The following is a 13,672-nucleotide window of genomic DNA, read 5'->3' as shown; positions in this document are numbered from 1 at the left end:
TCACCAGCAGAGAGTGCTCATGCAGCACGTGAGAGTGTCTGGTCTGTCCCAGCTAAGAGGATTTGATTTCTGTAGCTACTTCTTCCCAGGTGAATACACTAACCCCCAAGCTAGCAGGTGCTCAGGGAAGAACTTTGGAGGAATTCAGGGAGGAATTTCTCATCCCCTTTGGTGAAACCTATTTCATCTTGTTGGGAATCCTTGTCGGACCAGCCTGGTAGCTGCTGAGGTCACGTACCTTGTCACAGCGGTACTCCCCAAACTTCACCCCTCGCACGATCTGCTGGTAAATGAGGTTGGTGGCCACGTTGTCCTCGCTTGGGTTGTGCCAAGGAGTGAAGATCTCCTTCCTGAAGAAGAGCCGCCACGGCGCGTTGCGCTCCTGCGCTCCTTGCTCTTTGGCATACTGCTCACACTGGGACACAGCATCCATCACGTGGTCATTGCCACTCCCCAGCGAGGAGACCTACTCAGGGCAGAGGGAAACGTGGCACTCACCCTACCAAACGTTAACCTTCTAGGCAGAGGTACCTCTCTTGGAGTCACTCATCCAGCTTTCCTTTATAATCCAAATAAATCAAGGTATCTATCTCTACCAGCCAGCCAAGACTGAAGAGGGCTACAGCATACCTGGGTGAGCCATTTTGGTTTGAGCCCCAGTTTCCCACCCAGAATTAAAGGAGATCATCAATGTGAATTAGCAAAGCCAACAGTCCCATTACAAAGTATTATTTATTCATATTGTGCTTTGAAGCACAACTCATGGGCTTGGATCCAACCATGCTGAGCATCAAACCAACCCAGAATAAAAAGCCTGCCCTGTAACAGAAATTTTATCACCTCTGTCTTCTCGCTGTGGTCTGGCATGAAGCTCTCAAGCACTGTATCTCCTCAGAGTGAACATCTCTGGATGAGTGTCTCCTCAAAAAAGACCAAGAGGATGGAGTATAAACCATTTTCTTCTCCACCCACAGCCAAAGATGCCAACATCTGGAGGTGGGAATATACTTCATCCTCTTACACAGCAGCCATAGGAATAGTTCTGTTTCATTGGCCTGCAGCTGTTGTCTCATCTGATGAAATTTTACCCAAGTTTTTCCCTTCTTATTTATGCCCACCTTTATTTTTACAGAATTTCTGAAAAAGGTACATTTTAAGGTTAAATAAATGGATGTAAATGCCAACACAGGTATGGCAGTCTGGATTTTAGCTAATTCTTTAAGCTTAATTTCAACCATTGGCTTTCCAATTAAATGTAGTTGTTCCCTTGCATAAAAATCCAGGCTGTTTTCTTGTAAATTCACCTCAGATTAGCTTGACTGAGAGTAAGAGCACAGCGTCACAGAATAATTTAGGTGGAAAGGCATTTCTGGAGCTTTCTAGCCTAGCCCACTGGTCATAGAAGATCCATCTTTGGTCAAGTTGCTCCAATCCTTCTGTTAAATTCTGAGTATCTCCAAGAAGGGAGATGTCACAGTGTGTCGACAACTCTGCCTCAGCATTGAACTACTCTTACGGTGAAAATCATGCTGGCACTTACAGTGTAGGAATGTTCCTTCCTGGCCTCAGGGCTGGCCATTTCTCAGAGCACAGTCTTCTGCCCTCTGGAAGATCTGTGGCAGCAAGGAGAACCTCCTGCTTCTTGCATAAAGCTAGCCAGGAACATAATTTGAGACATACCTTGTCAAACAGTGCAATGTAAAGTGAAAAGCCAAATCGGTCCTTCAGGCTGATTTTGTCAGCCAAAGAGTTACAGAGCTCTTTAGCAGTTGTCGCAGAGTCGGTCAGCAGGGTTTTTGTTGTCCCATCCATAAATGTCACAGGCAGCATGATTGGTTTCTTAGACTTGGTTGCCTAATGGATTAAAGACAACCTTTATAAAGACATGTGTGTTTTAAGCCCATTGAGACTTCACCTACGCACTCTTTCACCCCACTGTGGTAACTATCATCTTCTAATCCCTGATCCCATTGACTGACTGCTTGTCAATACTGCCCTAAGATACTGCTTCTCTACAGGATAATGCACAGTCAGCCACTGGAAGCACTTGGAAGTCCCAGATTTTTTATTTAACACATTCAGTGCCTCATCCAGTAAATGCAAAGATGCCTGGGAATGCTCCTGGGCACTGAAGCACAGCTCTCTATGCTAGGAAACCAGCATAGAAAATGAGCAATTATTGCACAAACTATGCCTGTTCCAGCTATGACTATCCCCAAACAGGTCCCAGGGACCATTCTCAGCAGTTTGCCTGCAGCCACCTCCATCTGGAAGCAAGTTTCCTAGCATACATGGAGGCTTGCTCCATGCCAGCTGGCCTCAGTGCCTGAGAGCACTCCTGAGCACATTTAATTTACAAGTACTGATGTAGCCAAAGGGATTGATCTTCAACATCCTCTGGAGGAAATCCAGGATGCACAAGGAATGCAATATCTTGGAAATACCTGAACACTTTTGAGATAAACAGGCATTTTCTCATTCTACTTTCTGTTGCGGTAGAGACGTGGTTCCCATGATAGCGAAAGGCACTATCCAAGCCCCAGCTGCCTGGGGAGGGGATGAAGGGGCTCCTACCTGCAGCTCCAGCCAGCTGGGTGGCTGTGTCCTTGTCCCATTGGCAAACGTCCGCCTCAGCCTCTCTTCACAATAGGGAGCATAACCCGGGGGGCCTCCGTTGATAAAGTTCCTTAAATACTGTTGGCAGCAGGGAACACTTCGGTTAGACCACCAGCTCTAGAGGCCACGCATTTGCAAAGGTCAAAAATCAACATCTGATTGGAGAAAAGCCCTCTGGGACTAATGGCAACAATACTGCTCAGGCTGCTCAGGCTGAGGATGTTCCTACATCACATTGCTGGAAGCTGAAGGAGTGTGTAGGGTACTCTGCACCCTTGCCTTGCTCTTAAACTGTGCATTCCTGGCCCCAGTGGAGATGAGATACCAGCCTAGACAGAGCTTTGTTTGAAGCTAGTGCAACAGCTTTTCTGTTCCTGTTATTGCTTCTAGCTCTGTATTTTGAAGATGTATTATAAAACATTATTGAGCGTTGGCTAAGAAGATGGGAGGGAATGAAAAAGACATAGAAGTCATGATGCAGGGGAATTGTAAGCAAATGCCACTCAGAACATTTTGCTGCCAGCATGAAAGATCTTTCAGAATGACATTAAACACATATTTCTTTGGTCACATTTTAGAAGATCCTAAACCAGAATTTGAAGCATTTCACCTTATGTTAAAAATACAATGATGTTTCTGTTGAGAAAGTTAAATACAGTGACTTCCACAATATTAAAGATAATACACTTAAAAATATTACATAAATATCTTGGCCAAAAATATAGTTAAGACTAATAGTTCTGAAAATCATATTTTTTTCAGAGACTTCCTAGACAAAGAGCTCTCTGAATAATAAGACATAGCTGTTCATTCAGTAACAGAGACTGCTCTACAACACTGTCAGCACATAAATAACATGTCTAGAGAGACAGATACCTCTGTCATTCATCACTTATAGAGATGCTCTGAAGTAATGAGGAAATACAGCCAGGTTAGATGGATGGGAGCTGTTGCAAATGATTGCTAGCAGGTCATGCTGCAAAAAACCCTAGTTTGAATTCTACTGTTAATAGTCATAGAAAGACTGGTTTAGGTTGGAAGGGACCTTAAAGGTCATCTGGTTCCAATACTCCTGCCATGGGCAGAGACACCTCCAGCTAGACCAGGTTGCTCAAAGCACCATCCAGACTGACCTTGAACACTTCCAGGCATGGAGCAACCACAGCTTCTCAGGGTAACTTGTTCCAGTTCCTCACCAACTTCATAGTGAAGAACTTCCTTACATCTGATCTAGATCTACACTTTTTCAGTTTAAAACCATTACCCCTTGTCCTATCACTACATGCCCTGGGTAATGAACTACATAATGAACTATGTAATTATGTATTTTTTTTGTATTTCTCCTTCCTTGTGATTGAATCTTCCCACCAAAGTCCATTACTAGTTGAAAGAAAGGTAGGACAGGTGTGGTAATGCGTCTTGACCCCAGTGCTAAGAGATATTTACCTTTATATGCTTATATCATATTAGGAAAAATTTTTTTCACTGAAAGGGTTGTCTAGCACTGGAACAGGCTGCCCAGGGAAGTGGTTGAATTACCATCCCTGGACGTGTAGATATGGTGCTCTGGGACATGGTTTAGCAGTGGACTTGGTAGAGCTAGGTTAATGGTGGGACTTGATCTTAAAGGTCTTTTCCATCCTAAACAGTTCTATGATTCTATGATTTTATGCTTTTCCTTCTACTAAAATGGTGGCTGATGACTGCTGAATGAGAAGTTGCATCAATTCTAAAAGACATGAGGTTAACAAAGTGTCATCCAGCTAACTGGCTGATAGGTCACATGTGGCTATCCTATCTTCAATGGTAGCTATTGCATGGTTAAAGTCAGTCAGTGAATTCATAGTAAATCAGATTTCAGGCTGACTACTAACACCTGAAAACATGGTACTAATAGATTAAGAGTCTGAGAGTACTGATATGGAGTTTGCCTCTCAACCTATTACAGACTGGACTTGGTGGCCTGGGTTAATGCAGCTTCAAAACAGGAGAGTTCACTGAACTCCAACAAACTTCGAATATTTCTCTGCCTTTCACAAAACAAAGAAGTGAGTTACAATGGGAATATAAGTGGTTCTGGGGCAGAATTAACATTTCATCTTGAGAATGCTTTATCTCAAAACATTTAAGCTGGAAAGAGTCTGTGATGTCCTCACAGATAACAACAGTGGCTTCAGAGGAGCTCTGAGGCATTGCCCAAGCCACTGCCTAGTTCCTGCTGTTTGCAAGACTTGGGACCTTGAAAGGGAACCACAATGTGTGCTGCTGCAAGTGGTGTTTGCACTCAAGGAGCTTCAGCCACCACAGCTGTCATCTCCAACAGCTGGAGGTACAAAAGGGTGATGAATAAGGGCAGAGTTAGTATAAACCCTTCCCACAGCTGTTGGGAATATTGGCAGGTGTTTCAGCATGGACCATAACTTTAGGCAGAGGTACATGTGAAACACGGAACAGGTTTCCCCAAGAGGTGGTCACTGCCCCATCCCTGGAACCATTCCAGGGGAGGTTGGCCGGGGCTCTGAGCAACCTGCTCTAGTTGCAGATGTCCCTGCTCACTGCAGGGGGGTTGGACTGGATGACAGTTAAAGGTCTCTTCCAACACAAAACTCTGAGTTTCCAGAGCTACCCATAAATTATTTCTGAGAAGTGCTTCACTCACCTAAAATAATTTTCTGCTATTAAAGACTTAAATCCACGCAACCTCCTGTGGCATACTTCCTCAGATCTCATTTCCAGACATAATTTAATTTTCTGCTACTTTGCCAGTAATTTATCTGCTTCATTAAATTTCATACTGGCAAGGCCTAGGGATGAAGGAGGGATTTTTATTCTTGGCTTCAGCTCTTTCAGTGCTGAGGACTAAGTACCTGATCTGGTATCTACCGAAATTAATGGAACATCTTTATCTCCAGCAGGCTTGGGAGCGGGTCTGGGCTCCAACATTCAAAGACCTGATAGGGGCAAAGGAGGTCTTATATTATGTCAATACAAAGACACAGTGCTGAGCCCTTTGCCCTGAGCCAGCCTAACTCTTAAGCATGGGATTAACTTGAGCAGTCCAGTGGGTATTAGTTAGACTGTAGATGCGTAACTCATTTGAAGGCAGACATTTCAAATCTGGGTAACAAAACTGCCCAGAAAAAAAGAATATCTTTATGAACAACCCGATTTTCAAAAGTGCCAGCTGCTTAGCATCTCCCACTGACTTCAGTCCTGCAGATCCACAGAGCTTCTGAAGAAACATTACACATCACCTCCCATGTGATTGTTCAGAGTTGGATGTTCTCAGTATTACAAATGGTGGGGCATGCTGCAGCATGCAGAGAGCAACGACACAAATATACTTGCAGGGAAATTAAGCCGTTCCCTCTCTACTTGCAATTTTTTTTAAATATTAAGTTACATTTATAATTAGCTGTGCAGTAAATTCTATTAGAGTACATGCCTGAGGTCTTCCTGCCAAAGCCAGTAGAGGCTTGAATGAATGGATAGACCTTTGCATGTGAGAGAGAGGGGAGAAGTGTGGGCTATTCTGGGTGTGCAAACTCCACCTGCAGCCTCCCACAATCAACTTTCTTGCTAGAAGACACGTAATCACATCTTCACACATCCACAGTACAGGAGGCATCCTCTGAACTGGCTGTCTCCCTTGAGAGTCACAGGAAAGAGCGATTCACTTCCCAGGAGTGATTCATCTGATGCACTTTCAACGCTGAACTTGGCATCACACACACTTCTCTTAGGAACTTTATATCATTTTCATTCCTCACAAAGACAAAGAGCAGGACTCCCTCTACTGCAAAACCCAAGAGAAAAGCTAGTCTCGTGGATGGAAAGGAAAATGGATTGGCAGATAATTCATGAACCAAATGTAATCTACAATTTACCTTCACAAACTTCTCAGAAGGAGCAAAACATCCCACGCAGAGGGACATTAGGATCCAGCCCCTGGCGTGGCTGCTTTTGGAGGGGTTCTGGGTCAGCTGCTTGCAGATTTGACAATAGATTTCATCCCTGCAACAGGAATGAAAAATAACCTTTAGAGTTAACGAGGTTGTGTTTTTCCAAATTAACAGAGATAGAGACAGTCCCCATCTGCATGTGAGTGATAGGTAAAAGTTCATCCTAGAATCAGAAGACTATTAATTTAACTGCCCTAATGATGGTCACCCTGGCCATTGCAATGTCTCTAAAATGCCATCCACCACCAGTGCTGTAATGTCCAGAGTCTCCCCTGTGCTTCAGCTGAGATATCCCACAGCTGACTGACACTGCTTATAGAAGGAGGGAAATAAAAGGGAGTCTCAAGGTTCAAGGGGACTCAATGTCAGCTCTGGATGATGGAGTCTATTCTGGCTTCTTACAAACACTTTCCAGTAATACCAAGAGGGTCTCCTAAACTAATTTTCATAGAGGGTCATCAGCTGGGAATATTAATTTGCTGGCTATTCCTCTTGAGACCCCTGACTTTGCTCTGCTGGGAACTATCAGCTCCAGTGGAGGTCAAAGTTTGTTCAGCTCCTACAACCAAACAGGTACATTGGCAGGTATCTCAATTTGGGATTTAATGTCCACTTCTAACTAACCTTAGTTCTCTATGTGCAAAACAAGGGATAACAGTATGGTCTTATCTACATGGGAGGCAACAACAGTGTTAACCAACCTGCTACACTGACAAACCCTGTGGGACAGCCCACGGGATTCTACCAGGTCTGCTTTCAGAGCAGACTTTGTGCAGAAAAGGAAGGCTAAGGGTTTCATGGGGAACTGGGAAAACAAATGAAAAATTAGAGAAGCTGGTCATCAAAGGAGGATGCTCACTCTGTTCCTGGAGTGTGAGTGAAAAGAGCATGATGCTACAAGAAGAGGGACATACATGTCATAAACACAAATATGCATAAATGGACTAAACCAAAGATGTACCATTTGCCTTAGTTAGGCACTTTCCATTTTTTAAATGCTTAATTTAGCAACTGAAATGAGTTTGCATTTTTCATTAGCATGCCATTAAATACTTTCACACAAACAAAAGGGATCTAAATAGCTAAACAGAAAACAAAGGGTAGCGAAAAAATAGAGTGACTATTAAAAAAAGAATCCAGTAGCTACCAGCACTTTCAGAAGCGTTTGAGTGCCTCTGCTTGGTCTTTCCACTAGGCCTGATACAGACAGGAAGGAACACAGATTCATAGAATCATGTAGGTTGGAAAAGACCTTTAAGATCAAACATGACCCAGCCCATGTTATACAATGCAACCAGAAAAAATTACAGGAAAGCTTTGTAAAGCTGCACAAAACAGTGAAATAATTTGGGCAAGAGTAGCTCAAGGAAGAAAGAACGACAAGAATGGTATGTTTATGCCTTTGTTTTGCTTTCTAACCTTAAGGCTGGCCTGAGGATGCCATTACCAATAATGAAATGGAGTTTCTCCAGGTTGGAGGTGGGTCGGTCTTCAAGCATGCTGTTACCCTGGAGTGTGGACTCACCATCATGAAGTCTCTTGGTCACCTGCCAACCAGACACATTGCTCTTTTTCAGTACAGCTAGTTACTATGTCCCCCCAGTCCCACCCCAAATGTGTGGTGCTTTCCCAGGAGGACTCCTCCACCAGCCAGGAGGAGTCTCAGAAGTTCTTCAGTCTGGAGCTTTATCAGTGATGGGAGGGTGTGACTTTCTTGGCTTTAATCACATACAGGTGAAGCTGAAAGTGGTCCTGTCTAGCCATGCTCCCACCTGCTTGGTCTTTGCCCAGGGTTTCCACAATGGCACCCTTCCATCTGAGATAACCCTACAGATGGGAGAGGGCCACCAAGGACCTTTTGAATAACCTTTAACTCAGTCATATGAAAAAAACTCATTAAGATGCTGACAAAATGGACCTGCTCCCCATGCTAATGATGCAGCCCCAAGCACATGAGCCTGGTGCTCTCTGTGAGAACTGGGATGGCATTTGTCTGCCTGCCGGCTCTCTGTCTCAGCTAGTCAACCCAGTCTCCGTTTAGAGCCACTGGAGGAAGACAGCTGTTTCTAGAATGCATTCAGAGCCACAGTAGGGGAAGCTGGGTTGGGTCCTGTTTCTCCCCAACGACCCTAAAGGGAAGGAAGGTGACTATCTCAGAGAGCAATCTTCATGCTCTCAAGCAGCTATAGCTAGATGAGAAGGTGCCTGCTCTGGAAGTGGACATGGCAGTGTGAAAGAGGACCAAATCCACATCTTTGCAATGCTTTCATCCCCCAACCCTCACAAAAAAAAATTAAATTATTGCTTCTCACTCTTTTGAGATGGATTTTCAAAAGGCCTTAGCTTAGGCTAACTGCTCCCGTGGAGAGTTTTGCCTCTGGCACTGGAGGGGAGCAGAGGATGGGTGAGTGTGGTTGGAGACCCCACCTCTGCTCCCCACAGCAGGGTGGAGGGCAGGAAGCTACAAGCAGGGACAATATTCAGACCATCACCGAGCGGTGAGAGGTATCGGCAGCTGGACGGAGGGCTGAGAGAGAGGGGAGGGAAGGTGCTGGCTGGATGGAGAGCGGGAGCCGAGGAGAGGCCGGCGCGAGGCGCGGAATGACTCAAGGAGACACGGGAAGCCAACCTTTCCCCTTAAACACTCCTTAAATCTTTCAGGCAGAGAGACAGGTAGCGCCAAACCCAGAGGAGGGCTGGTTCTATGTTGTCTAGGGAAAAGCAGAAGAGAGTCAGAGAGGGCTGCGGACAATCCAAGGGCACTTGTGCTGCCAGGCGGCCAAGCGTCTCCCCTCACCTCCTCCGTCAGCTTGGATTTCTTCTTGAGGGTCAAGGAGACCAGCTTGTGCCGCACACTGTTCTTCTTGTGCCCGTCGAGGGGAGTACTCTGAAAAGCAAGAGGCGTGGATGCAACGTGGTGAGACACAAAGCCCTGCCCAGGACATTTCTCCCTGCCTCCCTCGACCTCCTGCAAAAGACAGTTAATCCTGGGCAGAGAGTGAGATCTTTCAGGGGTTGGTAGGAACAATATTCCTGTGCCCCCCCAATAAACCAGGACTGGCTCTGAATTTTGTAGATGCTCCCTGAGCCATGAGCCTCCCGCAGGTCAGAACTGCATATTGGAGATGTCCGATAAAAGTTACGCTGAATAAATGGTTGTCTACAAGGCAAGCCAGGTCCACCCAGTTCTACTGTATGCCATTCAGGTCTCTTCCTACACCACTAATGAGATGAGCTACAGTACTCTGAGGTGAGCCATTTGTGCAGAAGGTTTGAGAGCTGAAACTCATCTAGCCAGGGATGCATGGACAGGTAGTTACCCAGTGTGGTTTCATCACTGTTAGCCAGCTTCTGGACTTTGCTTTTGGACCCAGTTAACCATTTAAACAACTTTGAAAAGACTGTGATTTTCACAGAATCCCAGCATGGCAGGGGTTGGAAGGGACCTCTGGAGATCATCTCTCCAACCCCCCTGCTCCAGCAGGGTCACCTAAAGCAGGTTGCCCAGGATTGCATCCAGGTGGTTTTTGAAAGTCTCCAGAGAAGGAGACACCACAACCTCTCTGGTCAGGTGATTTGACATCAGATCAACATTTTGAGTATTGCAGCTGTGATGTTTTATATCCATTATAAAGCCAAGTTGATACCATAAACCTGCACTTGCATAGCATCACACTTAGGGGCAGCTCAGATGTCTCTCTGCACTGTTGTGCACTCTGCAGAGCAGACGTAACCACAGACAAAAATGAAAGCTTAAATTTCCCTTCTCTTCTGTACTACCCCATGTCTCAGTTGGCCACAACAAGCCTTTTTGTAATAAACAAGCAAGAAACGATAGGTAGAAGGAATGACAGGTGATTCTTGGTGTATGTTTTTACAGAATTACAATCCAGATGAGGCTATGCTCCTTCAGGGTAATTCACTGAAAGCACTGAATGCTATCATTGTCTCTAAAAACTAGGAAATTTGTTCATTTACATCTGCAAATGTCACAGGTTTGTGACACAGGTTGTCCAGATGCTACTACAGAAAACTTCTTGAAAACATAATGGTGCCACCTAGAAAATCCAAGTACCAGATATTATCTTGTCCTGTTGAAAGAAGCATTTGCCAAGGATGAAAGCATGTCATTGCTATCCTGAGCAATGTCTTATCTGGGAGGGGTCCTAAGATGAAGTCCTCCAGTGACATCTCAGAGTGCACAGAGGATGCAACAGGGTTGTTTTTTTTTTTTTTTTTTTTTGATTTCCACAGCTTAATCCCCACGTAACTCTTTCTGCTCCAAGATTAAGGACACATTTTTAATTTAGTCTCTTCTGACCCAGGGTGAATCAAAAAGAAATCCCCAGATGAGAGACTGATGACACAGGACATCACAGTCTCCCCATGTACTTCTGTCCTAAAAAGAGGAGAAAGATCAAAGGCCCACAAGAGACATTAGGGCACCTTCCAGCTGGGGGACATTCAGTTACTGCTGTGAAGAAGAAGGGACAGGATCAACACACGACACATGGGCAATTCTCCCTTTGTAGCATAACTGCAAATGAAGTTGACAATCTGATGGCCTGCAGCAAACCCCACAAGTCCTTTTTTTCCAAAACATTTAAAGATCCAACACCTCACAACAGCATCCCTTTTACAGCCCAAGCAGTTACCTCTCCTTCTCCCTGCAGAGCCTGCAGTTCTTTCTTATAGGTCTTTTTCCCAAGAGTCTCATAGATTTTTGTCATCACTGGTATCTTCTCACCACCATCACTCATGGCTGTATGATATTTTGGCTCAGGGAGATCTCCCATGAAACGGAGGACAGTGATCCATACAGCAAGTGCTGCCTATTTGAAAGGAGAGATTAACTCCATTAGCTCACACCAGGCAGTGGAGGGGGTGGCCAAGTCCACTGAGTCCATCAGGATCTACCCTGTGGTCTCTCTGTGCATCTGCAGGAGATAAGACACTTAGAATCAGAGAGTCACTATGGTTGGAAAGGACCTCCAGGATGAGCAAGTCCAACCACCATCCCAACATTCCCCTTACCACTGCACCATAGCCTCAAGTGCTACATCTACTCATTTTTTGAAACCTCCAGGGATGATGACTCCACCACCTCCCTGGGCAGCCCTGAAGGGATCCCCAGGCTTGCGCCAACCCCCCCTGCCCTGCTTGAGTGTTTTCATCCCCTGGCTCACCAGCTGGTCTCCTTCATCTTCATGGTACAAGAGAGGCTGCTTCAGAGGCCGGCGGATGTAGGTGTGTGTCGTCGTGCCCTGGAAATACGTGGCGGCAAACTTGGCAAATTTGTACTCTGAGAGATCCTCCTCCTCTTCCTCAGGGAGAGGCAATGCTGCATCCAGGTCCTCTTCCTCCAGCTCCTTCTGGGCTCGCTCAAGATCCTGGTGGGGAAGGATGACAGGCACTCAGCATGGCTTTGGGTACTGAACTACCCTTTCCCCTTGGGCCTGACTTTTCTGTTTGTCTGATTTCCACCCCAAAGGAAAAGCCAGCTGGAGGGAAAACCACAAAATATAACTCTGGAACCATGCAAAGCTCAAGTCCTGAAGGACATGCCTGTGCCCAGGAATGCTGCCAGAGCAGCAGGAGAAGCAACAAGCACGGCTCTGCTCCTAGCATTGGGGAAAGGGTAGCCAAGAGCTAAATGTCACAAGCTGTGATGAACAATGAAGGAAAAGACTGCAAAGACCACGGGTTCTCAGTGGTCTTATAGTGATACTGCTCCTCTCCATGCAGTATCCCCAGAGGACACCTGCAGACTGCTGGGCTGCCTCCAGCCACAGAATGCCAATGCCCTGGGGACACACAGAAGAGCCTGGTCTTGAAGGAAGCCTTCAGAGACCCACTTCTGTACTGCTGTACTCTCTGATTCATTAATGTGCTGCTAAAGCCTTTTATGTGATAGCCAGGCTCATGTACGTCTCCAGTACCTCAAAGCCATTGGGCGCCTGTCCTTCCTGGCCAGGCAGGGAGGAGGTTGTCCCCAGGAACCCGAACATTTTGTCCACCATTTCTGAGTCATTCACTGGCTCATTGCGAGCCTTCTCCATTTTTTCCAAGAGCTCTTTCTTCCGCCGTGCCTCTTCCTTCTCCTTTACTTCTCTCTCTGCATCTTCCCGTGCCAGCTGGGCCAGGCGTACCTGGAAGAGGATGAGGACAATGACTGAGCTGCTCCCTCCAAAGAGCTGCCACCCAGTTCTGCAAGGGCTGGATTTAGAAAGACAGACTGCCCATGTTCAAGGCACTACACCAGCCATGTGATTTGGAGTAAATCAGTGACATGTTTATTTTTTTAGCTTCCTATCTGCAGAAGGGCAAAGGAAGAGCATTTTCTCCTTCCTTAGTGCCTCTTTCAGGAGGTGAGTCCACACTCAAAGATCTCACTGACCTCATTTTTTTCCTTTTATACAACAACCACATATGTGCACACACACAGTGTCCCAGATCCTCCTTGAGCCTTTATATGAGAGCAAAAGTGAGTGAATAATAACACTAATCTCAGCAGATCAGAAATTCCAGAGCAGCTTCAAACTAGTTAGAACCCAGAGTTCTTCAGCGCATTAAACACAAACTGCTCAAGCAGGGCAGAAATCCCTTCGATTTGGGATTCCCCCAAATCAAATATTTTTTTTCAAATATTTTTGGCATTCCCCCTCAAAAGAGCAGAACCAGTCCACGGAAAAGAGAGACAGAGCCCTGAGAAGAGATGAGTCTCTGCGTACTTGGTGCTTCTTTTCTGCTTCCTCTTTGGCTTTCTTGGCACTCATCTCCTTTCGGAGCCGCTCCTCTTCGGCCAGCCGGAGTTTCTCCGCTTCCAGGCGTCGATGATACTGGGGGAACAAACACCAAGAGCCTCCTGAGCAGGCACCTATTCCATTTTGCAACCCTCCTCCTCTCTCGGAGAACCGATCCCGCGGGCGCGCGCGGCAGGAGCACGCCTCTTTGCCCGGTCCCCGCCTCGATCCCCCGGGACCCCCCTCTCTCTCCTCCCCGGGACTTACCTCCCCGCGGAGGCGCCTGTAGAGCCGGCGGGCGATCATGCCCCGGGCGTAGGCCTGGACGGTGAGCACGGCCCAGAGGCGGTG

The 13,672-nt window shown here is 46.2% G+C and overlaps 1 protein-coding gene across 1 annotated transcript in view; it reads right to left on the bottom strand.

Moving 5' to 3' along the window:
- Positions 1-13,669, bottom strand: part of LOC103775118 (unconventional myosin-VIIa) — a gene marked incomplete at its 5' end in the record, with an annotated part of 28,069 nt that extends 14,400 nt beyond the window's left edge. Inside the window, 11 exons of the mRNA XM_008942561.1 lie at positions 239-466; positions 1,681-1,854; positions 2,575-2,694; positions 6,504-6,630; positions 7,998-8,125; positions 9,376-9,465; positions 11,234-11,410; positions 11,765-11,968; positions 12,518-12,727; positions 13,310-13,417; positions 13,589-13,669. Coding sequence (XP_008940809.1) covers positions 239-466; positions 1,681-1,854; positions 2,575-2,694; positions 6,504-6,630; positions 7,998-8,125; positions 9,376-9,465; positions 11,234-11,410; positions 11,765-11,968; positions 12,518-12,727; positions 13,310-13,417; positions 13,589-13,669 — 1,647 coding nt within the window. The remainder of the gene's footprint in view (positions 1-238; positions 467-1,680; positions 1,855-2,574; positions 2,695-6,503; positions 6,631-7,997; positions 8,126-9,375; positions 9,466-11,233; positions 11,411-11,764; positions 11,969-12,517; positions 12,728-13,309; positions 13,418-13,588) is intronic.
- Between the last annotated feature and the right edge of the window lie 3 nt (positions 13,670-13,672).

Source organism: Merops nubicus, unplaced genomic scaffold (genome assembly GCF_000691845.1).
Source record: "Merops nubicus isolate BGI_N331 unplaced genomic scaffold, ASM69184v1 scaffold8296, whole genome shotgun sequence".
Lineage (NCBI taxonomy): Eukaryota > Metazoa > Chordata > Aves > Coraciiformes > Meropidae > Merops > Merops nubicus.
This window is presented reverse-complemented; position numbering and strand designations above follow the sequence as displayed.